The sequence below is a fragment of the Podarcis muralis genome, chromosome 18, assembly GCF_964188315.1.
Source record: "Podarcis muralis chromosome 18, rPodMur119.hap1.1, whole genome shotgun sequence".
Lineage (NCBI taxonomy): Eukaryota > Metazoa > Chordata > Lepidosauria > Squamata > Lacertidae > Podarcis > Podarcis muralis.
Window position 1 is genome coordinate 829,736 of NC_135672.1, and position 26,654 is coordinate 856,389.

The following is a 26,654-nucleotide window of genomic DNA, read 5'->3' on the forward strand; positions in this document are numbered from 1 at the left end:
CTGCCTCTTGCGGGGAGGGGCTCCCCGTTGCTCCCCGCAGCTGGCTGCTATATTAATAACAATCCCAGATATTAATTAATTGGCTGCATGAGTCACCCGGCGCTCTGGGAGGAATTCTGCAAAGAGGTACCGTGCATCCCGAGAGTCTGGCTTCCGCCTCTCCAGTTTGGGAAGGCATTGCCGCCCAATGGTTACTGCAAGGGGGGGAAGGGGAGTAGGGCAGAAGGCCTGGCCTTGTACATCACAGTGGCATCTTTTAAGCCCAGAATTCGGGGGTTTGGTTGGGCTGAGAGTCTGGCAGAAGCACCATAGAATTGTAGAATTTGAAAGGGATCCCCCAGGGTCATCTAGTCCAACCCTGTTGAATGCAGGAATCTCAGCTAAAGCATCCATGACAGATGGCCACCAGAAGTGCCCACACTGGCTGGCAGCAGCAACTCCCTAGCTCCCAGGCACCCTTGGAACTCCTTGCCCAGGGAAACCAGGCAGGATCCCTCCTTGTCCTTCTGGGAGGTGGAGACGGTTTTCTACCGTGGCTGCTCAATCCCTTCTTCACTCTTACCTGTTCTAAGTTTTTGGCTTTCTGCATTTTATCAGTGTTTGCTTTAGTTGTTGTTTTTTTAGCCCCACTGAGTCCAAATTCTGGCAGAAAAGTGGGGTTTTAGTAAGAGCAGGGTGGTGCCGCCTCTCTCAACCCTGGCGCCCTTGAACTACAACTCCCACCATCCCTGACTGCTGGCTGTGCTGTCTAGGAAGGATGGGAGTTTTAGTCCAGCAACATCCTGCCTTGCAGGGCCTGGACTCGATGACCTTTGGGGGTCCCTTCCAACTCTACAATGCTATGATTCGAGGGAAAGGGTGGGATGGGTCTGCATCTCCTCGGCCCCGACACTCCCTGGCTGCGACCATGGGTGCGGGTTGCTGCCTCTCACCCTGGCCCACCTGGCAGCTCTGTTGTGGGGAAGAAGAGCCAAGCAATGGGGCAGAGTTTGCGCATGGCCCAGACGGGAAGCCGAAGGCAGCCCTGAAAGCCTCTCCTAAGCCACAGTTGCCACACTTTGCACGAAAGTGGGGTTGAGAGGCAGTGTGGTGTAGTGGTTAGTGCTGGAGATGGGGGACCGGAGGGGGTGGCGCTGGGAGCCAGCTGCTGCCTCTCAGCCTGGGCGTAGGAGCCAATTCCTGGGGGTCGAGGTCCCTTTGGTCCCCCCAATAAAATAACTGACATTCAGATGGAGTGTCTTGTGATCGATTATGCAGGGTGGGGCATACCTGGTCCTGCCCAGTATTTTATTCAAGTTGGCACACTTGTCCTACCTCGCAGGGCTGTCGTTGCAGGGATACCCCTTCGGAGTCCAATGCGGCGGGAGAGAAACGCAATTAGCTAATGAGCTAACTAGCCATGACAGATGGAAGAGATGGAAGCCCCGAGGTGGGGGCCCTGCGCGGGGCGGGGCGTGAGGCGAGGCCCTCCCCTTCTCCCCTCCCGCCCCATATCGGCGACGTTCACACGTGACGCGCCTCCTCCTCCTCCTCCTCCGCGGCGTCTCCGGATGGCTGCTGGGCGGCCGCGCTGCTGCTGCTGCTGCTGCTGCTCCGGTCCAGGCTGAGCCCCGCCAGGCAGGTAAGGGGGATGCAAAGCGGGGGCCTGGGCTGGGGCCTGGGGGTGGCTTTATTTGGGGGAGGTCGGGGGTTCCTCTGGGGTCGCCCTCTCCGCAGCCGCCCGCCCATCTGCATGCAAGCGACCCCCTCCCCGGGGATGCGTAAAAATATTCTCCCCTGCGCGCCCCGGATGCATTTTGGGGGGGCTGCGAGGGATGACGCGAGTGATGCAGGCAAGCCAACGGGGGGGGGGCGCTGTTGGAGGAAAAGGGTGGGGAGGGGGCTCGGGCACCTGCATTGCCCCCCATTGAATGTCCTCATTCGGGGGACTCTTTGGGGGGGAGCAGAAGCAGCCGCAACATCTCCCATTTGGGGGCAGCAGGAAAGGGTCCCCTCCGCGCACTGCAGAAAGGGGGGACCCCCAAACACAAGACGCCGCACCCCATAGCCCAGCTGCCTGCCACTGAGGAGGAACAGCCGGCTGCCCCCAGGGTGGGGGGCAAAGGGGGCGGAAGCTGCAGCAGCTCCCTCTTCCCCCAGTGAGATGCTGCTGCTGCTCCTGCTCATGGAGGTTCTCTTTGGAGAGACCTGGCCGCATCTGGCTCAACAGCTCTCCCCCTCTCCGCCCCCCCCGAACCGCCCTGGACCTGGAGGCTGCCGGCCAGTGTTGGTTGTGTGGCTTCTCCCCTTGGGGTGCCTCCATCTTTCGAGTGGGCAAGAGAAGGACATGGGGTGACCCTTGGAGATACAAACAGCAGCCCCCGCCAGGGCCAGGAGAGGGGCTATCTGAGGCCACAAAGGCAGCTGCTGCCTTATTGCCAAGTGTCCCAGCACGGACTGGCAGCAGCGGCTGTGTGGGTTTTCTGACAGAGAGGTGCTGCTGAGGAACCTCTTCCTAAAGATCAGGTAAGATGCTGGTCCTCATGATTTGGGAAGGAAACCAAGCCCAGCCCCTGCTCTGACTGGCTCAGGGTCACCTGACAGGCACATAGGAGCAGGAGGGCAGGGGGGCGGCAGGCCTCTCCCCCCTCCCACATGCTGTCCCAACTGGGACTTGGAGGCAGACTGCTTCTGGGCCTCCACAGACAGCCTTTCTCTCCTCCGTGAACTTGGCTGGTTCTGTTCAAAGAAGGGCACCCTGGGCTGGGTCAGCCTCCTCTTCGCCACAGGCCCCTCCCCTAGAGATCCCCCCATGGCCCTCTCCCTCCCACACCCTCCAATACCAGTTTGTGACTGACAGCCCTTGATAGCTCTAACCCCCCCCCCCACTGCCTCTCCTGCATTACTTTTCCTGATCCCCTTTCACAGCTGCTCAAGCTGGTGGCTGTCATGAAATCTTGTGGCAGTGAGTTCCACAGCACGTGCGAAGAAGTCCTCCTTCGGATCTGCAAGAAGCATTTAAATCACTCTTGATTTTTTAATCCGGGGGAGGGGAGGGGGACGGCGACTGAACTGAATGTTATCAACAAGTCCCCACTTGGGGGTTGGGAGAGCGTTAATGAGCGCCTGAAGACCCCCTTTCCCCTTCCAGGAGGCCGATCCCTTGGCTGGCCTCCCTCTCTCGCAGCTCTGGGGCTTCTGAGAGCGCAAAAGCTCTCCCTCGCCCGAGACCCGAGAGCGAAACTCCTGCTCCGTAATTAATTGCTGCTGAACGGGGTCCAAGATCTGGCCCGAAACATTGCAGTGCCTCTGCTTGCGTTGCAGTGCAATCCGCTGCTGCTGCTGCTGCTGCTGAGGTGCCTGCAAATCTCAGCACCCCTTTTGTGCAGTGGGAAAGTGCATGCCAAGAGTGGCTGGGTAAGCTAGCCAAATGGATGAGGTGGTATCATCATCATCATCATCATCATCTTGCTGGACCCCTCAAGAGTTAGTGAGCAGAGGCGGAAAGGCTTGCAGAACTAACTCTGGGACCTTCATTCCAGCTCACTCCTGGAGGGCGCAGTTGGTGCCGGGCCCCTCAGAGGACCTGTAGACCAGCCCTTGCTTGCGGGAGCCTCCTGTAGAGGAAGGGACAGGATCCGCCACTCGGATCCTGACTCTGCACAGCTTTTGGGGCAATGCTGAGCCAGACGCCACTTAGCCTGCCCTGGTCACTGCCTACATCCCTTAGGCAGGACGAAGAGGACTAGAATATTGCTGATTTTTACAGGAAGGTCCTCTGCTTAGTTGCAGAGCAGATGCTCCGCAGGCAGACGTTCCCTGCACCCTCTAAGAGGCTGTCAGCCTGAAACTCTGCAACGGATTTCTTTGGAAGGTGGCAGACGCTCATTCATCTGCCAGACAGGTGCAATGCGATCTCTGCGTTGCAAGGGGTTGGGCTGGATGACCCCTGGTGGTCCCTTCTAACTCTGCGATTCTGATTTTCAGAGCTGTTGCTACCCAGCCAAAATTTCTGGGCCGTGTTCCAGGCAGATAGGGAAGGGGTTCAGCCCAAGACCCCTGGCTCCCCCTCTTCCCAAATTCAATCTGGCTGCCTTGCTGGACTGTGGTGATATCACTGCAGGGAAGTCACTGGACTCACACATTCATGCACTGAGAGTGCCCACCTCTCAGGGCTGTTGTGCATTTGAGTCCCCCTCAAGGACACATAAGAGGAAGTCCATCTTGACACAGAACAGAGTTAATCTGTGGAACTCCTTCCCACAGGATTGGGCAAATTCATGGTGGAAAATGAGGCTGCTGTGATGATGGTGGTGGCGGCTTTTTCCAGCTGGAACTTTCAGGGGGGCGCCATTGCCAGGCTCAGAGGGAGGCATTCATGGAGAGTTCCAGCACCAGCTTTTCTACAAAAAATAGCACAGATTATTATTATTTATGAAGTTTGCATGCCATGCTTCATCTGAAGATCACGGGGGGGGGGGGGGTTCACAACATAAAAATGCAAAATGAGAACACAAAATACATAATAAAACGAAAATGAACCAATAATCCCCCCTCCCACAACACATTTAAAAAGGCATTGGATGTCAATCAGCCAAAGGCCTGGAAGAAGAGGAATGTTTTTGTCTAGTGCCTAAAGATCTATAATGAAGATGCCAATTGAGCCTCGCTGGGGAGAGTGTCCCACAAACGGGGAGCCACTGCAGAAAAGGTCCCGTTCTCTGGACCTCTTGTGGAAGGAGGCTCATGAAGAAGGGCCTGAGAGGATGATCTTAGGGTCCCAGTCGGTTGATATGGAGAGAAGCAGCCATAGAATCATAGAATTGTAGAGTTGAAAGGGATCCCAAGGATCATCTAGTCTAACCCCGTGCAATGCAGGAATCTGAGCTAAAGCACCCTTGAGGTATTGAGATCCTGAGTCATTTAAGGCTTTATAGGTCAAAACCAACACTTTGAACTGGGCCTGGAAACTAATTTGCAGCCAGTGCAGTCAGACCAGGATCGGTGTAAGATGCTCAAACCATCTTGCTCCAGTCAGCAACCTGGCTGCTGAATTCTGCTCCAGCTGAAGTTTCTGAACCGTCTTCAGAGGAAGCCCTACGTATAATGCACTGCAGTAGTCTAACCTTGAGGTTGCCAGAGCATAGACAACAGCAGGCTCTCTCTGTCCAGAGAGGGGTGTACCTGGGCCACCAGCCGAAGCTGATGGAAGGCACTGTGGGCCACTGAGGCCACCTGAGCCTCGAGTGACAGCAAAGGATCTAGGAGGACCCCCAAGCTACAAACCTGCTCCTTCAGAGGAAGTGTAACCCCATCCAGAGCAGGCAATCTCCTGCCCATCTGGTCTAGGGAACCCCACACTAACAGCGCCTCCATCTTATCTGGATTGAGCTTCAGTTTGTTGGCTCTCATCCAGTCTGTGAGGCAAGACACTGGTCCAGCACTTCCATTGCCTCACCTGCAGATGTAGAGGGGAAACAGAGCTGAGTGTCCTCAGCATCCTGCTGACAACATACTCCAAACCTCCAGATAACCCCACCCAGCAGTTTCATGTAGATGTTAAACAACGTGGGGGGTAGGATTGAGCCCTGTGAAACCCCATATTGAAGGTTCCACAGAGCTGAAAAGCATTTCCCAAGTAACACCCAAGTAGGACTGGAACCACCACAGAGGAGTCCCACCCACCCCAGACTCGGACAGCCATCCTAGAAGGAGACCCTGGTTGATGGAATCGAAAGCTTCTGAGAGGTTGAGGAGAATTGAGAGGGACACATTTCCCCGTCTGTCTCCTGAGAAATGTCATCATGCAGGGTGAAACTGTGGTCTAAACCACAGAGCCTAGGACTTGCTGCTCCGAAGGTCGGCGGTTCGAATCCCTGCGGCGGGATGAGCTCCCATTGCTTGGTCCCTGCTGCTGCCAACCTAGCAGTTCGAAAGCACATCAAAGTGCAAGTAGATAAATAGGTACCACTCCGGCGGGAAGGTAAACAGTGTTTCCGTTCACTGCTGTGGTTTCACCAGAAGCAGCTTAGTCCTGCTGGTCACATGACCCGGAAAAACTGTCTGCGGACAAACGTCGACTCCCTCGTCCAGTAAAGCAAGATGAGCGCCGCAATCCCAGAGTCATTTGTGACTGGATTTAACTGTCAGGGGTCCTTAACCTTTAGGGTGACCAAAGCAGTTTCTGTGCCAAAACTGGCCTAAGCCCCAATGGAAATGGATCCAGAAAATCAGTTTCCTCCAAGAGTGCATGGATCTGGTCTGTGATCACCTGCTCTAGAACCTTGCCCAAGAAAGGGAGATGAGCAACTGACTGGTAGTTAGTTAGGTTTTCTGAATCCAGGGATGGTTTCTTAAGAAGTGGTTTTACCACGGCCTCCTTCAAGCAGGCAGGGACCATCCCCTCTCCTAAAGAGACCTTGATCACCTCCCTGGCCCAGCCAGCTGTTCCCTCCCTACTGGTTTCTGTCAGCCCAGAGGGGCCAGGGGCCAGAGCGCATGTGGTCGCCCTGACTGATCCAAGCTCCTCAGGCCTTACAAACTGAAACTCGTGCAACACAACAGGCCTAGACTGTGCTCTGGACCCCCATGAGATTCATCTGCTATAACAGCAGTCAAGGTCTTGGTGGAGGCAAGCAATTTTATCCTCAAAATGCTTTGCAACCAAGTCACCGCGAGTTGCCACTGGCTCTGACACCTCCTTTGGGCCAGCCTGTAAAAGGCCCCGTACAACCCGGAAGAGCTCTCCCAGACGACATGATGAGGATGCCATGAGAGCAGCAAAGTCGGCCTTCTTTGCTGCCTTCACTGCTACTAGGTAGGCTCAGTAAGGAGCCCTTCCCAGTGTTCGGTGGTATTCATTCGCATCTTTCCTCCCCTTGCGTTCAAGCCGTCTCCCAGCTTGTTTCCTTGCCCTAAGGGGACCAAACGGGCTCCACAAAGTAGGAGAGGGCGCTCAGGGGCGATCGTGTCAATAGCCTGAGCCACTCAGGTGTTCCAGAGGTCGGCCAGGGCTTCGAAAGGAGCACCAGCCATATCAGCCGGAAATGCCCCCCCCCCGAGCTGTTTGGAATCCCACTGGATCCATCAGCCTCCGAGGGCGGACTTCCTAATAGGTCCCCTGCCTCTGTGGAGGGGGAAAGGTGCTGACAGCCTAAATCTCACAGGAAAACCATCTGCAAGTATCTCAGGAGCAAGCTTTCCCCCCCCCCCCGCTCTGGAAGGTAGGACTCGAACCCATAGCTTCACATTACAGGAAGGGAGATTCTGACTCAACATCGGGACGAACTCTCTCTTAGGAGGAGCTTTTCTACCATGGAAAGGAGGTGGTGGACTCTCCTTCCTTGGAGGTTTTTAAGCAGAGATTGGATGGCCATCTGTCCTGGAGGCTTTAGCTGAGTTTCCTGCATTGCAGGGGGTTCGGCTGGATGACCCTCAGGGGTCCCTTCCACCTTTATGGTTCTATGATTCTATGATTCCACGAAGTGATCTGGCCATGACGAGGGACTGGCACGAACACCCTCCATTTTCAGATCACCCTGTCTAGTCAAGAGAGCAAGGAGCAGCGTGTGGCCTGACACATGTGTTGGGCTCGGGACATGTTGTCACAGCCCCATGGCAGCCACAGAGTCCTGAGCCCCCCAGAGCTGGTTGCCTCAGCATGGATGGTCAAGTTTGGGGTCCTCCACACCCCCCTCCAAGACTCTGCCAGCTCAGACAGGGAGACTGGCGGGCGGTAAAGCAGCACAATCCCAAATCTGTCCAGCCCCAGGAACACCCCCTCTAGATCTCCCCCAAACTGGACACTCTCACACATGGAGAGAATTCCTCTAGGCTATGGCCAATTCCCCTCCCTGACCCCCAGGTCTTGCCAGATGCTGCACACAAGACCCAGGTGGGCACAGTGGGGTGAGACCAATGCCCAGGCCAGATGGGCCACAGTCAGATCAGGAACGAGGGGGTCTTAGTCCAAGCCAACCTGGCATTCAGCCGCAGACAAGAGGGGGGGCGCTTTGAGTTAGGGGGGGTTGGGGCGGGGTAGCTGAGCCCCCAATTCCCAGAGGTCCCCCAAACAGCGGCAAGCCACTCAGGCACCAGGATTGCAAAAGACCAGCTCTGCTCAATTGCTCTTGCTGGTGTGTCCAGGGTGCCATATGGCCGCCCGGCAGCTCTGTCCAGAAATAGCACGGTATGCTGATCCTATTATGGGATGTCCACCTGGGGCAGCCAAGCTGAGTCTGCGCTTGGCCTCCGCCAAGGCCTGATCCTGCAACCAAGGACAGCTGGCATCCGGTGTCCGAGGGCTCAGCTGGGCATGGGGAGAGAAAGCAGCCCAGATTTTGAGAGCGGGAGAGGACAGCTTGCCTTTGGCACAGGCAGGCTCTTGGTCCAGGAAGCCCAGTGATGCCCACACAGGCCAGCAGCAGCTCTCGGGGTTTCAGGCTCAAGGAGACGTCCCCCACCTGGAGACACCACCTGGGAACTGTTTTGGAGGAGGAGCACTCACACCAGGAATCGAACCCAAGCCTCTGCTTGAAGCACCAGAGGAGAAAAAGGAGAGAGTGTGGCCTAGTGGGAAGGGTAGGGCAAGAATGATGTTGAGGGTCATCCAGTCCAAGGCAGGAATATGCAGCTGCCTCATATGGGGATCAAACCCGCAACCTTGGCATTATCAGCACCATGCTGTAATCAACTGAACTATCCAGGCTGGTGGAGGGCACTGGTTAGCCTAGACGGGTTTTGCACCCGTGCCCCTACAATAGCCGTGCAGGCGTGGGAGACAGGAGTGCTGGTTGGGAGCTGCTTGCGCCAGGTTTTTATAGAATCGTAGCGTTTGAAGGGATCCCCAGGGTCATCTAGTTCAACCCCCTGCAGTGCAGTAATCATTTGCCCAACATGGGACTTGAACCCACAACCCTGTGATGAAGAGTCTCATGCTCTACGGACTGAGCTATCCATTGTGACCCTCCCAGAGATCTGTGGATGACGGGTGGTATACGCATAATAATGGTCATGATAACAGCAACATTATTATTATTATTATTATTATTATTATTGGGGTAAAGGGACCCCTGACCATTAGGTCCAGTCGTGGCCAACTCTGGGGTTGCGGCGCTCATCTCGCTTTATTGGCCGAGGGAGCCGGCGTCCAGCTTCTGGCTCATGTGGCCAGCATGACTAAGCCACTTCTGGCGAACCAGAGCAGCGCACGGAAACACCGTTTACCTTCCCACCAGAGCGGTACCTATTTATCTACTTGCACTTTGATGTGCTTTTGAATTGCTAGGTTGGCAGGAGCAGGGACCGAGCAACGGGAGCTCAACCCGTCACGGGGATTTGAACCGCCGACCTTCCAATCAGCAAGCCCTAGACTCTGTGGTTTAGACCACAGTGCCACCCACGTCCACCCCTTGAAGAATAAGGTAAAGGGACCCCTGACCATTAGGTCCAGTCGTGGCCGACTCTGGGGTTGCGGCGCTCATCTCGCTTTACTGACCAAGGGAGCCAGTGTACAGCTTCCGGGTCATGTGGCCAGAATGACTAAGCCGCTTCTGGCGAACCAGAGCAGTGCACGGAAACACTGTTTACCTTCCCGCCGGAGTGGTACCTATTTATCTACTTGCACTTTGACGTGCTTTCGAACTGCTAGGTTGGCAGGAGCAGGGACCGAGCAACGGGAGCTCATCCCGTCACAGGGATTTGAACCACCGACCTTCTGATCGGCAAGTCCTAGGCTCTGTGGTTTAACCCACAGTGCCACCCACATCCCTCCTCCTCCTCCTCCTCCTCCTCCTCCTCATTATTATTATTATTATTATTATTATTATTATTATTATTATTACTATTACTAAACCCGCCAGTGCCTGGGCAGGGAGATGTGTTTCTGGCATTTGACTCCCTTTGCAAAACAGCCTATCCTTCCTAAAGAGTCTCTGCCAGCTGCTTTTTTACAATCCCACTGAACGTTTGAGAATCCATTTCCCCTTTACATTTCCCCTTCTTTTCTCCACCATCCACCCATTTCCTTGACCGGAACTAGAGAGGACAAGGCTTTTGGCAGCTGCTATGCTCTGCCCTCTGCCGTCGGAGGCAGGATATGGCTCTCGTACCCGGATCCTGCTTTTGGGTTTCCCATGCTGGGCCGCTATGAGAAGAGGGGGCTGGTCCCTTTGGCCCGGTGCGGGTGACGGACCCTCCCCTGCAGAGATGTGCTGTGGCAGCAGAGCCTCCATGCCCAGCGGCAGTCTATCCCCAAAAGCCGGTCGCTGGCAGCTGCAAGTGGGGAGAGAAGTACTGCCGCCCTCAAGTCCCTGCGAGAGGCTAGGCGGGCTCCCTTGGGAGAGCCCCAAGGTCCAGAGGCAGTCTATCTCAACTTCGAGGCTCTCAGGGGGCATTTGGCCTCTATAGCCCAATCCAGCTGACATCCTCATACCAAGGCTGGGACCTGTGGCATTCTACAGCTGCATATTCCTGCATTGCAGGGGGTTGGGCTAGATGACCCGCAGGCTTCCTTCCAACTCCATGATTCAGGAAGAGACTTTTTCTGACACTCCCTGCCTCCTCCTGTGGCGGTGAGTTCCCCTGCCCACTGTGTCTCCCAGGGTCGGGACACACCCCCCCACACCCATCAGGGCTTCTTGTGCCTCCAGAGGGCAGAAGCCACCTCTCTCTATCTGCCCCCCCCCCCAATTCTGCACTGCGGGTTTTCTCCCTCGGAATGATGAACCACCCTCCACTCTTCCCCACCTTCTCCTCCATTGTCAACCCCAGAGAACGACCCAGTTTTGGGTGGGGGGCAGAAAAAAATGGGGGGGGGCAGGAATGAATGGGGAAACAATGGGCGAACAATGAATGGGAAATGCAGTCTCTGTGTCTGCTTCCTGCCTTTTCCTCTTCCCCATTTCAAGAGGAGCAGCTGCCAAGAAGGCAAGTCCCCCCTCTTTTTGCAAACGCCTCCCAGAGATTAGTCAGTGGGGCTTTTGTGGGGAGGTTGGGGTTTTTTCTGGCAGACAAGCTGCTGGCTCTTTCTCTCCCCGCCCCCCTGCAATGGTGCCAGCAGGAGAGGTCTGCTCCGTAGGGCAGGATCCGTCCTGGCCAAACCCCTGACTCCATGCAGCTACCCGTGAGAAATTGCAGTATTCTGTTCGGGGGAATGCTTACCCCAAAATGCACCTATTAGAAGATTACACACTTGAAATGCAGAAATGTGATGCATTGGACTTAGATGGGGGGGGGGGCCGGTGGCTGTGAATTTGCCCAATGAATTTGGAAGAGGAGGGGGCTCTTTCACTTTGACCTGCCTTGAATCTTTGCTGGGGTTGCGGGGGGAGCATATCCTGAGCCTTATTTACCCCATTAAATAAGCTGACCTTGCCTGCCCTCCTCCTCTCTCCTGGCGCAGGTGCTGCCAAGATGCCCGAGCAGAGTAACGACTACCGGGTGGTGGTGTTTGGTGCGGGGGGCGTGGGCAAGAGCTCTCTGGTGCTGCGCTTCGTGAAGGGCACCTTTCGCGACACGTACATCCCCACCATTGAGGACACGTACCGGCAGGTGATCAGCTGCGACAAGAGCGTGTGCACGCTGCAGATCACCGACACGACGGGCAGCCACCAGTTCCCGGCCATGCAGCGCCTCTCCATCTCCAAGGGCCACGCCTTTGTGCTGGTCTTCTCCATCACGTCGCGCCAGTCGCTGGAGGAGCTGCGCCCCATCTACCAGCAGATCGTGCACATCAAGGGCAGCGTGGAGAGCATCCCCATCATGCTGGTGGGCAACAAGTGCGACGAGACGCAGCGCGAGGTGCCCACACAGGAGGGAGAGGCCACCGCCAAGGAGTGGAAGTGCGCCTTCATGGAGACCTCTGCCAAGATGAACTACAATGTCAAGGAGCTCTTCCAGGAGCTGCTCAACCTGGAGAAGAAGCGCAACATGAGTCTCAACATCGACGGCAAGCGCTCCTCCAAGCAGAAGAGGACAGACAAAATCAAGGGCAAGTGCAGCCTGATGTGAGGAGGCCACGCCCACCCACAAGCCCCACCCCACCCGCCCCTCCGCTTGGCTCCGCCTTCCCTGCTCCTCCTCCTTGGCGGCGTCCTGGCGGTGCTATGGGACCTGTGCCGCGTCCAGGTGCTGCTCTGCGTCTCGGTGGCGCTTGGGGAGCTGGACTATATCCCAGCAGCACTATGGGCACTGCACCACCTCTTCCTAGCACCATGGGGACTGTGCTACATCCCGGCAGTGCTATGGGAGCTGCGCTGCATCCTAGTGGTGCTGTGGGCGCTGTAGAGCCTCTTAACAGCACAATCTGCTACGTCTGAGCTGCGCTGTGGGCGCTGCACTGCCTCTCTGCAGGGCTATGGGAGCTGTACAACATCTTGGCAACAATATAGAACTGTGCTGCCTCCTCGTGGCGCTATGGGCGCTGTAGGGCCTCTCAGCAGCGCAGGGGGAGCCGTCCTACATCTTAGCAGCCCTGCGGACGTGGCACTGCATCTCAGCAGGGCTTGGGGAGCTGTACGACGTCCCGGCAACGCAGCGGGCACCGGGGGCCTCTCGACAGCACCATGGGAACTGTGCTATGTCCTGTCAGCACTATGGGCGCCGCACTGCCTCTCGACAAGGCACTGGGAACTGCAGGACACCTTAGCAGCTACGGGAGCTGCCCCTCCAACCCACTGGCTCCCCACAAGTGGGAGACGAGACTCGCTCCGCTTCCCCGCCCCACCTCCCACTTGTTCCCCTTGAACACAAGGACTTTTCGGGGTGGGGGTCCCTTGGTGCTGCCACTCGGGAGGGCTTTTGCAACCAAGGCGGGGCTGCTGCAGCAAACTGGGGGGCCAGCAGGACCAAGGAGGTTGCCCCCCAGACTCACCCATTTTGAGTCCCGAATCTCCTTGCTGGACTCTGGAGGGGGGCGAAGAAAAGAGGATCTTCTGTGACCTCCCCATCCCGCATTTATTGCCCCCCCCCCCGCTCACCCTCCAGACTTTGGCCTGCGAAGATGTTGGGGGCAGCCAGGGGACTGCCATGCCGCTGGGTTTCCCTGCCCTACCTGCTTCGAAGGAAACCCCCGGTGGAGATGACTGCTGCTCCAGGGCCCTCCTCACAGGGACATCGCGGGTCTCCTTTGTGGGCTTGTGGAGGCGCAGGGGGAGCGTCAAGGCAAGGGGCGCCTTCTGGCCTCTCCTGCAGCCCAGAGGCCTGGCCAACCGGCGCCCAGCAAGGCCACAGAGGAGAAACTGACGTTTCTGGGGGCACACAGAGCAGCTCCCCCTTCCCCAACGAAGCGCCCTTCTCAACATGCCAAACACTGAACGTGGCAAACATCCCCGTGAACTTTTGAACATGTCATTTATTTTTTATTTTCAGGGTGGGCGAGGGGGGGGAATGGGCTTGATTTTTAAAAGCTGCATAAAACCATAAGGCACAACAGAACATTTCTGCCAGTGAGGTGAGTACGGAGGGGAGTGAGGAAGGGAGAGGGGGCTGGGGTTGGGTTTGAGAAGGGGCAGTGGAGGCGCCAGCCCGGCCTTAAGCTGGACTCCCCAAACCTGGTTCTCGCCAGGCGCTTCCTTGCCCGTTCATTTTCTTGCACCTTTTCTCTCTCTCCAAGGAGCTTGCAGGGGGTTGGGCTAGATGACCCCTGGGAGTCCCTTCTGACTTGGCAATTCTGCGATTCCAATCCCCGCAGTGACCCTGCAAGGTGGGCTAGGCTAAGAGGCAGCGAGTGTCCCCCAAGGTCACCCAGCAAGCTTCCTGGCCGAGTGAAAGGGATCTGTTTTATTTATTTTCATTTATTCAGTTTATGGACTGCCCTTTATCAAAAGATCCCGGGGCACTCTCCAACATTAAACGCACATTGCAGAGCACCAATAATAAAAATGTAATAAAAAGTCCAATAGCAGACAGCATAGTAATCAAATAATCAGGCAATAACAGCCCCTTCCCCAAGCTTTAAAAGGCCATAGATTATTTACTGTAATTTGAACCCTAGTCTCTCCCAGGTCCCAGTCTGGTGCTCTAACCATTGCACAATCACTGCCTCTCAGTGTTTTTTTCTTTTTAACTTCAGCGCCTGTCAGTATGGCTGTGTCTCCCCCAGGAGGAGGCGCTATGGGAGAAGTCTGATCTGCAGCTGGGTTATTATTATTATTAGATGATGATGATGATGATGATTATAATAATCATTAATAGTATCCCACCTCACCCACCCCAAATTGGGAATCAAGGCGGCTGATGCCAGTTAAAACAGTGCAGATAAAATCCAGAAACACACAAAATATAACTGATAAGGAGTAATTGAAGCTTTGATGGAATTAGAGCAGCAGGGAAAAAATACAAGCAGTAAAAACTGCACTGGCCCATTTGAAATCTCTTTCCCCAAGGCCTCTAGGAACAAGGATGTCCACAGCTGCAAAGGAGAAGCAAGGAGGGAGCTAGGCTGCTTTCCCTAGGCAGGGAGTTCCAAAGTTGCCTGCAGGGGCAGATTGAGGGGAGTGCGAGTCAACGGCCCTGCATGCAAGGAAAGGCAGGAAGGAGCCAGGTGCTGGTGTCGTGGGGCGCTGCTGAACATTTAAAAGCCCCCCAATCCACTGCTGTTGCTTAGAAGGAGCCACCACCGAGAAAGCCCTGTCCTGCTTCCCCAACAAGCGATCCTAGGAGGGTGGCAGGAGAGAAGATCTCAAAACCTGGGCAGCTTTGTTTGGGGCAAATATGGCTGTCTAGACAGCATGGACCTCTGCTCTGTAGGGCTTTAGAAGAAGGCATAATCAGAGTTGGGCCTGGAAACTGACCGCTGGTCGGTGGGGCTATTAATAATACTAATTATTATTACTATTTATTATTTCTTTGCCACCAATCTGACCGGGCTGCCCCTGCCACTATGGATGACTTCCAACAAATTAAAAACATCCAACACAGCAAAACATCCAACATCAGAACATTTTAAACTTCTGAAAGTAAGAGCTATTCAAGAGTGGAACGGTCTCCCTTCCTGGGAGGTTTTTCAGCAGAGGTTGGAGGGCCATCAGTCCTGGATTCTTTCGCTCAGATTCCTGCATTGCAGGGGGTGGACTAGATGTTCCTTGGGGTCCCTTCCAACTGCAATTATGTGATTCTATGACCCTTCCTATACAGGCTTGCATTCAGATGTTGTCTAAAAGTCAGGTGGCCGTTGATTTCCTTGACATCTGATGCAACAAGGGCTCGCCTGCTCTCTCTAACCAGCCCCAGTCAGCAATCTCTTTTTTTTAAAAAAAATAATATTTATTGAGTTTCCAAGAATTTAAACACTACAAACAAAAAAGCAAAAACAAAAAAACAAAACAAACAAAAAACACACAATACAAAAACACTACGAAACACTAAGACATAAGACAAATAAAACAAAACAAAGACCATTTACAACACATTAAACAATTTCCATGTCATATCTTTTCGTTCGCTTATTTCCACGACTTCCTCACACCTCCCTTTTTGTATTCCACATCAATTAATTATTTCAGCAATTCCTTTCCATCCTCCTCTGTTTCCTATCCTATAATTATCTTAACACATTCTAACCTTATTTTGTTCCCTTTAATGCTCTATGAATCTATTTATACTTAATTCCTTATAACATTTCTGCTAAAGCCATATAACTTCATTCCAACTTTGTTCTAACATTCATTAATTTTGCAATATTTCTATAAGTAGTCTTTAAACTTCCAGTCTTTTCCCACCAGCTCTTCTCCCTGGTCTCGGATTCTGCCGATTCTCTCAGCCAGCAAAAAGCAGATGGTTCACAACAAAATTTAGGGGTCTGGCAGGGCAAGTCCATCTCCTTCTTTAGCATCCGTTAATATCTTAAATTTTACTCGAAGCTTCCTGCCCTGCCAACCAAATCTAGAGGTGTCCCTCTGCCACCTCCTGAGACAATCCCTCCCATCCAAAGCTTGCAATGTTTGAAACAAAAGCGACATCCCCAACATCACAGCAACCCTCGTCCCCACCACCACCACCACAGCAACTCGGCCCAGCAATAACAACTTCCAATTTGACCCTATATCCAAATCCCCCTTCTCTTCAAGCCAACGTCCTTCACAGTTGCCCTTGAATAGATTCACATTTCTGGCAATCATACTAACCCCCAAGTACTTCTCTTTCTCAACCAAAGTTAGTCCTATCTCCTCCTGAAACTCTATCAAGCTTTTCTTTTCCTCAGGTAAGGCTCTGATCCTCAATTTCATCTGTTTCTCTTTAAGTTCAGTCATAACAGGTGTCAGCTTGTATTCCTCAAGTTGTCCTTGTATGGATGAGAGACTCTCCAGTTGAATTGCTTTAACTTCAACAGCAAGGGTTTCCTCCTTAACTTCATCCGCAGTTTGCCGTATCAGGCTAGATTCTTGTATCAATTTCTGGGTGCTTTCTGTATTGATGTTCACCTTTTGTCCCAAGTTATTTAAACTTTCTGTCATCAAGTCATTTTTCATATTTAGAGCATCCACTTTCATATTTATCACATCTATTTTCTTATGAAGCTGTTCCAGCGAGTCACTTATTTTCACTAATACAACCGCTAAGGCCTCTTCTGGCGACATTCCGTCTTCCCCATCTGCCATAACACTCAATAGATTCAAGGTCAGACTCACAGTCTCACGATTTTTATCTTGCAGCTGGAAATTTCCCAGCCCAGATCTTATATAGCCGCCAGTTTCAAGAACTTCCACTAGAGGGAAACAGTTTCTATTTGTATTGATAAATAATATCCTCTTATAAGCACAGTTCAAACAACCCAAAACTAGTTTCAATTTTCAGTTACTTTCACTGCTGGAGACAGTAGAAACAATGTATCTTCTCTTGTGCTAGCTGGCAATGAACGATCCAAACACTGTCAATAAACGTCCCACCAAACGTCGGACCTACTAGCAGCCCATTCCCAGGGTCCGAGCGGCGGTATTTTACCTCTCTTGGTCTCTTCCGCAGGCAAACTCAGTCCACAACTCCCCCCGCCCTCTTCTCCTGCCTCCAAGGGGGGGATTGTATTCTTTACTTATGAAAATTTAGTCTTTTACAAAAAGCTTTCCAAGACTTCAGCTTGCAGCCTCCATTGCTTCAGACTGTTTACAAAAGGGGAAGGCGGACTTCCTGTATTGAACCTTCCCCGTTTCGATGCCAAATTAAACGTTTTAAAAATCCAATTTTCCCGATTAAGCTCTACTCACGGGTAGTTACTTTAGAGTCAAATTGTCCACAGGAAAAAGTCAGCGCTCTCCGACAACAGCTATGTGGCTTCACTCCGTGGAAGAAGCAGATGATTCGAGGCACCGCGCCGCTCACCCCATGTCGCTCCGGATCCGCGAAACAGGGTTTCCCCGCGAGTGGGGGAGGCGCAAAAGGTGCCCGCCGAATCCCACGCTCACAGGCTTCTCCCGCCTATGATTTTTAACGGGTCTCCGCCTTCGCCGTGGCTGCCAGACCCAGATTTCCACGGAGCTGATTCCTCCCGATCAGAGGAATCCAGCCATTGTCGGAGGCGCCTCCCCGGAAGTCCCCTCCCAGTCAGCAATCTGGCTGCTTAATAATAATTCATTTATTTTCTTTCTTAGATTAATCCCAAAGATCTCTGGGCAGTTCATGAGATGAAATTGGGGGCAAAGTCCCTCCTGTACAAAGAAGTTGCTTTAGGTAGCTACAGACAAGCTTTGCGTTTTACAGCATTGAGAATTCCTCCGATGGTGCCGCGCCGGCCTTTATTCTAGAGAGCAGGAAATATCAGGAGCGGTCATTGAAAAGCGACTCTTGTCAGGAGGAGATCCTTGGCTTTGGCTCTGTTCTGCAACTCTGTGCAGACTTTGGAAATGGTTCCCAGGAAATGTGTGGCAGTGTTTTTGTCCCAGAGGCAGTGGCGTGTTGTGGGGGGCGAGGGGGCCGTGGCCCCAGGCATGTCAGGCTCCTTTGCTGAGGCCGCGGGGCAGCCGGAGCCGGGACTTTTCCTGGCCCATACTGGTACTTCCCCAGGACCTCCCTCCTGGCGGGTGTCCTTGGGCAAGGGGTTCCAAGGGGCAAGCAGAGCAGAGTTGCCCGCTTGCCTGGCACCTGCCGGTGCCTGCCCATGTGTTGCATGTCCAGGGAAGGGCTGCGCTTGGCCCCTCGGCCTGCCCTCTTCCGCCTTCTCCCAGGCCCTCGAAGGAGCGCCAGCCGCTGCTCCCACCGAGCTGAGAGGGCCAACACGGCCCCTGGCAGGCGACCTCCGCCAGGTGCAGGAGCCACGGGGCACAGTGAGCCATGTCCACCTGTTGCCTCCTCACGACCCCCACAAGGAGGCCTTGCCCTGGGCGCTGGCAATGCATGCTGTGCCGTCAAAGCTATGCCCGACTAAGAGAAGAAGCCTGCGAGCGAGATCCTGAAGACGTCTTCTGGAGGGGTCTGGACAGGGATCGGCCCTCAGCAACGTCACCTAGCTAAAATGTGCCTGGGGAGATTTTGTTCCTGAGCCCTTTTCAAAGGCAGCCCCACGTGGAATGCGTTGCGGTAGTCCAGATGGGGTGCAAGGGAGGCGTGGCCGTCCCCTCAAAAACCCTCCCCAGTGCAGACCCTGAGGGGAGCCACCCTCACCAAAATCTTTTTTATATATAAGTTTTTTATTGGTTTTACATAAAGATTGTACACAACAAACATGACCATTCCAAAAATAAAAAAGAGGTTCTTTCGAACCTTCAACCTCCTTCCCTCCCTCCGTGGGTTCCATTTCTAAATTTTATTCCTGTATCTTTTACTGTAATCTATCTATTATATAATCAAGGTATCCAAAGTTCATGTTACTCTACAAGCGTCAATGTGTTCCTGCCAATGATTTCAGCTGTTTACAGTGGTCTCTCAAATATGTTAGAAAGTTATTCCAGTCTTTTAAGAATACTTGGTCTTCCTGATTTCTGATCTTTCCCGTCAGTCTTGCCATTTCAGCATGTTCCATCATCTTGGTCTGCCACTCTTCTCTGATCTCCTTCTTTCCATCTCTGGGCTACAGGCATCCTTGCTGCCGTCGTTGCATACAGAAACAGTCTTTTGTTTTCTTTTGGTAGTTCTGCACCTATAATACCTAGCAAAAACTCTGGCTTTTTTCAGCTCGTTGTATATCATTTCCCAGAAAGCTTTTACCACCCCACATGACCACCACATATGATAAAAAGTACCCTCTTTCCTTTTACATTTCTAGCACACACTTGAACTGCTTCTATACATTTTCGCAATTTTACTGGTTGTCAGATACCAATGGTACATCATTTTTATTTTATTTTTTAAATAATTTTTATTAACAGGCCAATCAAATCACAATAATTCCAAATCACATTAATTCCAAATTACACAGCCAAATTTTAAATTTTTTGTTGGGGGTACCCATGCTTCGAGTTCTGAAAGGGATCCAAACATCTCTCTTGCTGCTGCTTTAATATACATAGTTCTGTCCAAATAGTATTCACAGTTCTAATCAATCTTCTCTTTGTTGTTTTCCTCATCTTCTTGTTGTTATCATATATTCCTTTCTTTGTGATCTCTGATGGTTTCCACAACCGGGTTGAAAACAAACGTTGTTATATCCTGTGTGGATTTTACACTCATCCAAGAGCCATATGAAAATAGACAGACATCATTTCAACACCTCCGTACAAAACGTTTCCCACAGCCTGTCCTGGTTTCCACAGGCCTGCCGCTCTCCTCAATTTTCTCAGGGGGCCCTGCCAGGCCGATCTCTACTGTATTGGAATACAGTAACGGCCATAGTCCTCCTCCCCCTCGGTCCTCCTGCGGGCAGGCCTGCCATAACACACACTTTTTATGACTGCGTCACAAAGAACTCCCTTTCCTTTCCCGATGTTTCCACAAGCCATGTCCTTGATTAGTAATCAATTTCCACACAGTTCCCAATCCTCCTGCTTGTGATCAGTAATTGTAACGATTCTTTCTTAGGGGGGAGGGTTATTGGGTACTCACATAAGACAAAAAAAGAAAAGTCCCCCCCCCCCTTTTCAGTCTCGCTCCGACATACCGATCCTTTGATGAATCTTCTTCTTGATTTATTGTTGAATCCAGCCTGTCGCTCCACATCCCAGAGATCCCTTTAATTAGCAGTCTTTACTCCCGTTCTTCACTCAAAGTATGTGCATTTGCTTCTTTCTAATTGTTTATTTCGAGCTGCTGCAGCCAGTGCGCGATCAGAGACAGCGTCCGGGAGAGCCAGACCCACACAAGGGCTTTGTGCCTAGTGCCCTCATCCCCTTCTTTCGAATCCAGGGGTGATTTATGGCCACAGCAGGCAAGGCAGTGTTCCCCATTCCCTTGGGGCAACAAGGGAGGCTGCATACTCCCATATCAGCCTCTTAATTACCTCGTGTGAGCCGGAGAGATGGTATTGTTGGCCATCTTCCAATGCGCCCCTAGCGCCCCCTTTTTTATTTATTTATACAAAATCTCAGCCTTTAAAAAAACCATAGTTTAGTTTGTTACTTACAAATTATATCTAAGTAATTAATAAAGACAATATCAATCACAAGCTGACATACAAAAATGTGCAATAAAACTGAGGTATCACAATGTTAGGGAAAAAAATCTAGGTGCGAGGCTGCTCAGTCACCCAGCTCGTCGGGCAGAGCCCGCGGGTCAATGCGGAATAAAGGAAGGAGTCCAGCCAACCGGAGCAAATCCTCCTGCTTGTGATCAGTAATTGCAATGATTCTTTCTTAGGGGGGAGGGTTATTGGGTACTCACATAAGACAAAAAAAGAAAAGTCCCCCCCTTTTCAGTCTCGCTCCGACATACCGATCCTTTGATGAATCATCTTCTTGATTTATTGTTGAGTCCAGCCCGTCGCTCCACATCCCAGAGATCTCTTTAATTAGCAGTCTTCACTCTCGTTCTTCACTTGAAATATGTGCATTTGCTTCTTTCTAATTGTTTATTTCGAGCTGCTGCAGCCAGTGCGCGATCAGAGACAGCGTCCGGGAGAGCCAGACCCACACAAGGGCTTTGTGCCTAGTGCCCTCACCCCCTTATTTCGAATCCAGGGGTGATTTATGGTCACAGCAGGCAAGGCAGTGTTCCCCATTCCCTTGGGGCAACAAGGGAGGCTGCATACTCCCATACCAGCCTCTTAATTACCTCGCGTGAGCCGGAGAGATGGTATTGTTGGCCATCTTCCAATGCGCCCCTAGCAGCCCCCCTTTTTTTATTTATACAAAATCTCAGCCTTTAAAAAAAATAAATAGTTTAGTTTGTTACTTACAAATCATATCCAAGTAATTAATAAAGACAATACCAATTACAAGCTGACATACAAAAATGTGCAATAAAACTGAGGTATCACAACTATATACTGATAAAATTGGATATAGAGTTATATGACACTCTACATAATATGAAAGCTGATCCTGAGAATGCTTTTTTAAATATTATTTTAAAAGTCATTCTTTAGTAATAAGGAATTCCAAGTGTATCCAATACCATCTGAATTGCTTGCAGAGGATCAACAATCTCTTTTATATTACCTTTCCTTAAAACCCATTCTGGTCTCTGCCTTGAAACTATTGTTGTCCTTAGAGGAGTTGCTGGGACAGAGAAATGCCCATTTTTGTATGCGGCCAACTTCTGTTTGGCAAGCATTCTTCGTGCATCCATTTGATGTTTCCGTGCTGGGAGTTTAAACAGGCTCTGAAGGCGAGTACCTACTCGTGAGCTGCCTCGGATCTCAGAAGCTCTTCTTGAGTCCTTTGAAAGAAGAGCAAGCAGGCAGCACGTCTTGGTAAAAATGCTTCCACCTTTCTCTGAAACTTTGTCGCCAGCTCTCTCTCTGTACATCTGAAGTAGGTCCAGTAAAGTATCAACAGCTTCAGTTGTCTTTTCATACTTTGACAAATTAAGCAGGACCTGGACAGAATAACGTATGACATCCATGCTAGGGACACTGCGATTACAACTCCGTATCAAAGTAAAAATAGTGGATACTGCTTCATTCTGGACCATACTTTCACAGCAAACGGGTGACAGTCGGGTAACAACCTCCAAGTCTTTTAAAGCTGCCAGAATGTAAGAAAAGTGTTTATATTTGAGAAGCCGATCAATGGCAAGTGCTGTTCTGTACATCATTTTCATGTAATTTTCTTTCAACGAGCAGCAGGCTGTAAACTTCAGATCCTCCTTCCATAACTTTTCCCACGATAAAAACTGTATATTATAACCAAAATCTCTTGCCCAGTGTATCATTATTGATTTAACGTCTTCATCTTCAGTGAGCCTTTCTAAAAGTAATTTATTCATTTTTGAAAGTAATTTCACATTATTTTCCAACAAATCTTTTTCAAACCTTGACATCTCTGTACCAAAACTTTTTTTATCCAGTTTGAAGACATCATTTAATTGATGGTACTGTAACCAATCTGTTAGTAGCTCTCTAATGTCTTCAAACTTTTTCCATTTTAATTGATCTTCCACTTCTGCTAACAGCTCTATTTAGATTGCCCAGTCACCTCTCATGTTTAATTTTTTAACAGATATTGCTTCTAACAGAGAGAGCCACCATGGTGTCTTCCGCTCTAATAGATTTTTATACTTCTCCCATACCTCATAAATTGATTTTCTTACCAGGTGGTTCAGTAATCGCTTATGTCCTTTTGTTGTTTTCATACCATAGCTATGCCTGCCCCCCATACCTGCTATCATGACCTTCTGGGGTGCCCTGGAGCGGGGCGGGGGAGGACGAGCTCAAGGAACGGCGTTGGCGGGGTGCAGCGCCAGGGTTGTGGGCGAAGGGGGCTCCTGGGCCTGGGCGGGCTCCTGCCCTGCCTAGGGAACAGCACCCGTTTGCCCTTCTCCCGCCCCTTTTCAGCGGCCCTTCCGTCCCTTTTTTTGAAAGTGCATTTTGAAATATACACATTCCTAGATCTATAACTATATAAATAATTGCAGTAAGAAACGGGTGTTTTCAAAAGGGGTTTGTTGTGGTGTCCAGGGGATCTATAAATTATTTTTCTGTTTCGTTTTTTAATTATTTACTTGTTTCTGTCCTGTATTTTGTTCTGTGAACCCCCTTGAGATAAGGGTGGTATAGAAATCTTAATAATAATAATAATAATAATAATAGGTCTAAGATATCTGTATTTTTAAACAATATCCTCACCAAAATCTTAGTCCTGTGAATTTTAATTGATTGTAGAATTGTAGAGCTGACAGGGACCCCGAGGGTCATCTAGTCCAAGGCAGGAATCTCTTGCCCAACATGGGCTCAAACCAATGGCCCTGAGATTGAGAGTCTCGTGCTCTTATCCACTGAGCTCAGTAACCTCTCTCTCTCTCTCTCTCTCTCTCTCTCTCTCTCTCACACACACACACACACACACACACACACACACCCAGCAGGAGGAAACCTCTGAATCCTAGTTGCTGGAAACCGCAGGGGGGAGAGCTGCTCTTGTGCTCAGGTCCTGTTTGTAGGTTTCCCCAAAGTGACCATTGTGGCCACAGGCGACTGCCAGGTTGACCTGGCCTGATCCTGCAGGGCTTACGCTCTCCCAGTGCCATCAGTGTCAGTTTCCATTCTTTTAAACAACCACCACCAAGTCTCTAGTCCCTATTTTGGAAATGTAAAGGGAGGATTCTGCACAAGGAGAAGCTGCGCAGTCTGTCAGGTCCTGCTTGGAGGCATCTGCTTGGCCCCTGTGAGGCCATGGGCCCCCTGTGGCCTGATTCGGCAGCCAGGCTCTTCTGCTGTCCTCGTGGAACCTCCATGTCCAGAGGCAGTCTATCTGGATCCCCAGGTTCGGAGGAGCATTTGGCCAGTGTGAGAAGAGGAAACTAGGCTAGTCAGACCTCCTCTTCCAGTGGTCTTATGTTCTCACCCCCAATGGCCCTGGGTCAAAGCCTGCAGTCTTTGCTGCTGCCCAGGGATGCTGGCTTTTCCGGGGTGGGCCTGGGGGAAAAACTGGTGTTTCTGCATTTGCCAAGGGTTCTTGTAGCCAGGCAGCTCCTTCTCTCCTCACTGGCAGAAACAGAAGCAGTGGAGCGACTTTCTCTGCTGCGTTGGCACAATTTCTATTGGTTATTTGAAAAGCACCAGGGGTCCGACTCAGCAGCACAATTCCGCGATCCCAGCATAGGGCGTGCAGTGCCCGGTCCCTGCGCTGTACGTGTGCCTGTTTGCCCCTGTGCCGCTGCCAGCCATAGACCTGCACAAGGCCGCCTTCAGAAGCTCCTTCGGGCAGTGGCGGCGCGCTCAGGACCAGCACAAGCCTTGGGGGTCCGGGCAGCTGCTCCGCTTTCTCCCTGGTTGTGGGTCGCTCGGATCCATCATCAAGGGGGTGAATTTTAATTTGAGTTGGATGTGTTCGTTGCTTGGAAGCTGGTGCTCCTCTGGCTCCCTTTGGTCTCCCCACCCCCTGTGTGTGTGTGTGTGAATCTGCCCCATCTTCTTTGCTGGCCCAGGAATTGCACAATCCGCTCTCTTGTCTGCTGGGCCCAGAACAGCGAAGGGGGTCTCATCTCCCTCACCCACTGCCTCCTCTCCATCTTTGCCAGCTGGGATGTCTTGTCTTGGATCATGAATGGTGCTTCTTTAAAATTTCGAACGGAGTCAGTCCTTTGCATTGTAAATAAATTGAAAAACAATCCCTCTCACCCCACGTTCCCTCTTGACGATGGCAGCATGACAACATCAGCTACTGTGCATAACTGGCTTTTTCCAGAGAAAAAAGATAGCAAAAAGGGAAAATAAAAGACGACCATATTATAATAATGTAATCCAACAAAACCGATGGTACAATATGTAGCTTTTATCCTAGAAATAGTCTTCCTTGAATGAACGAATAAAAATGGATTTATTGTATCCCATTCCTTCCCCGCTCCCCTCGCCTGGTGTTGTTCTTTGGTCAAGTCGGGACCCTGCAGGGAGGTGAGGGGATCCGATCCTATCCAGGGGTGACGGGGGGGGGGAGCAAACTTCCCTGCCCTCCACCCAGCGGCAGCTCCCATTGCCACCATCCCCAGCCATACTGGGAGCAATGGGCAGCCATGGAAAAGGCTTTGGATCATCAGAGAAGGAAATGGAAGCAAAACTGCCAGGATTATAAATGCCATTATACAAATCTATGGGGCAACTGTATTTGCAGTCCTGTGTCACCTCGCCTCAAAAAGGATATGTGTAACTCGTAACTTATGCAAATTTAAGATTTACGCACTCGGAGAACTAAAAAAACAAATGAGTAGTGTTAGAAAAGTTGTGTGCTACCCCACTCTCTGCAAGATCCCGGGGGGTTCCAAGTGCTCACCCAGGGTCTGTGGTCCTTTGGAGAATTGAGAGACGCCAGAGACGGTTGCAGCTTTAAGAAATATGGTTTATTTCAATATTTACACCTTCTGTCTTCATAGAGAGAGTCCAGATCTTACAGCGTGGTCATTTCAAGAGGGGCTGCCCAAGGGGGATCCGTCTTTCTTCCTCCTCCTCCTTCCCAGAACACCTTGCCAAAAAGCTCTCTTACCCTGGCAAACCCCCAGTCTCTGTTCACACCTCAGGGCAAGGGGGGAGGACAGTTTTCTGGACTTGCCAATGGCCTTTAATTGCCCTCTATTGTTTCTTAATGGCCCCAACTTGGCCACCTCCATTTGCAGAGACTCCCCAGAAATTCCTCAGCAGCTTCTCTTCTCCCTTCATCCCCCAAGTAATCAAAATCCTTGCATTTCTTAATTTCTAGGGTTGAGGGTCATGCCACCCCTTAAGCCACCCTGGAGGGCATAGGGGTGGAGGTCATCTGTGGGGGCAGAACTGGGCACCTCCGTCTCTCTTCTCACTGCAGCAGCCCCGAGTGATGCTTGGTGTGGGGCAATGTGGGGGCCTAAAAGGGGGGGTTGATCTGCCTGCTTGACCCAGACACAGAAGATGAAGGTGGGGGAAATAAAGTTGGTGGAACAGGGCACTTGGAGCAATGGAAGACCTACATAATGAGAAGTTTTTAATGTTTGACATTCCATTATGTTTTTTGTGTGCTGGATGCCACCCAGAAACGTAGCCCGATGGGGGGTTGTTGTTAGCCCTGAAGCTTGGTCATGGGGGCCCCTTCGCAACCAGCAACCAGGCCTCTTCTTCAATGGGGCTGTCCTACAACAGATCACTCTGCCCTGGCAACCCTTGTGTAATGGACTCTCATACTTTGGGGTTGTTGAAATACATACAACAAAAAATTAATGCATTTGAGCTGGGCAACTCAGTTGGCGTCTATGAGAACCCAGATTTTTAAGCAGTGCGGACTGAAGTTGCTTCTGGGGATTGAAACATCACCTTCATTTGTTTCATGGGAGATCTGCCCCGGTGGGGGGCGACACCAGCGATGCATCCGTCTCTTTTTCCCAAAGGGGGATTCAATGCTCCTTGAGATTCTGCCTGAGCCACGGGCACTGCGCTGCGAGCCATGCCCATGCCGATGATTCCAGATGGAGAGGGAGGGACATGGCAAGCATCTCCTGCACCAAACAGGCTGCATCGCTCGGGACTCTGAGGGGTGTTTGCAGAGGGTGGGTGCGTGTGCAAATGCGTGAAAGGCTGCGTCATCCGTGTGTGCTGCGCAGCTAAGCTTTGTCTCCATGCACCACTCTTGAAAAAGCAAAAGTGCCATGCCTCTCCCTTCCTTCGCTTGCTGTGCTGGAGGGTCCTGCAT

At 51.6% G+C, this 26,654-nt stretch overlaps 2 protein-coding genes across 4 annotated transcripts in view; both read left to right on the top strand.

Moving 5' to 3' along the window:
• The first annotated feature begins 1,516 nt into the window (after positions 1-1,516).
• Positions 1,517-24,834, top strand: DIRAS1 (DIRAS family GTPase 1). Of its 3 annotated transcripts, XM_077921785.1 has the most exons (3): positions 1,552-1,621; positions 9,266-9,401; positions 11,381-24,834. In XM_077921785.1, exon 3 carries the CDS (start codon positions 11,392-11,394, stop codon positions 11,986-11,988), a length of 597 nt encoding a protein of 198 aa, XP_077777911.1. In that variant the 5' UTR covers positions 1,552-1,621; positions 9,266-9,401; positions 11,381-11,391; the 3' UTR covers positions 11,989-24,834. The 3 variants fall into 3 exon arrangements, with proteins under 3 accessions (XP_028569338.1, XP_028569337.1, XP_077777911.1); XM_028713505.2 differs by lacking the exon at positions 9,266-9,401 and having other exon boundaries at positions 1,517-1,617; XM_028713504.2 differs by lacking the exon at positions 9,266-9,401 and having other exon boundaries at positions 1,523-1,621.
• The window catches only part of GNG7 (G protein subunit gamma 7), a 129,871-nt gene continuing 104,744 nt past the window's right edge, over positions 1,528-26,654 (top strand). Inside the window, exon 1 of the mRNA XM_028713502.2 lies at positions 1,528-1,621. The gene's annotated coding sequence lies outside the window, so the exon portion shown is untranslated. The remainder of the gene's footprint in view (positions 1,622-26,654) is intronic.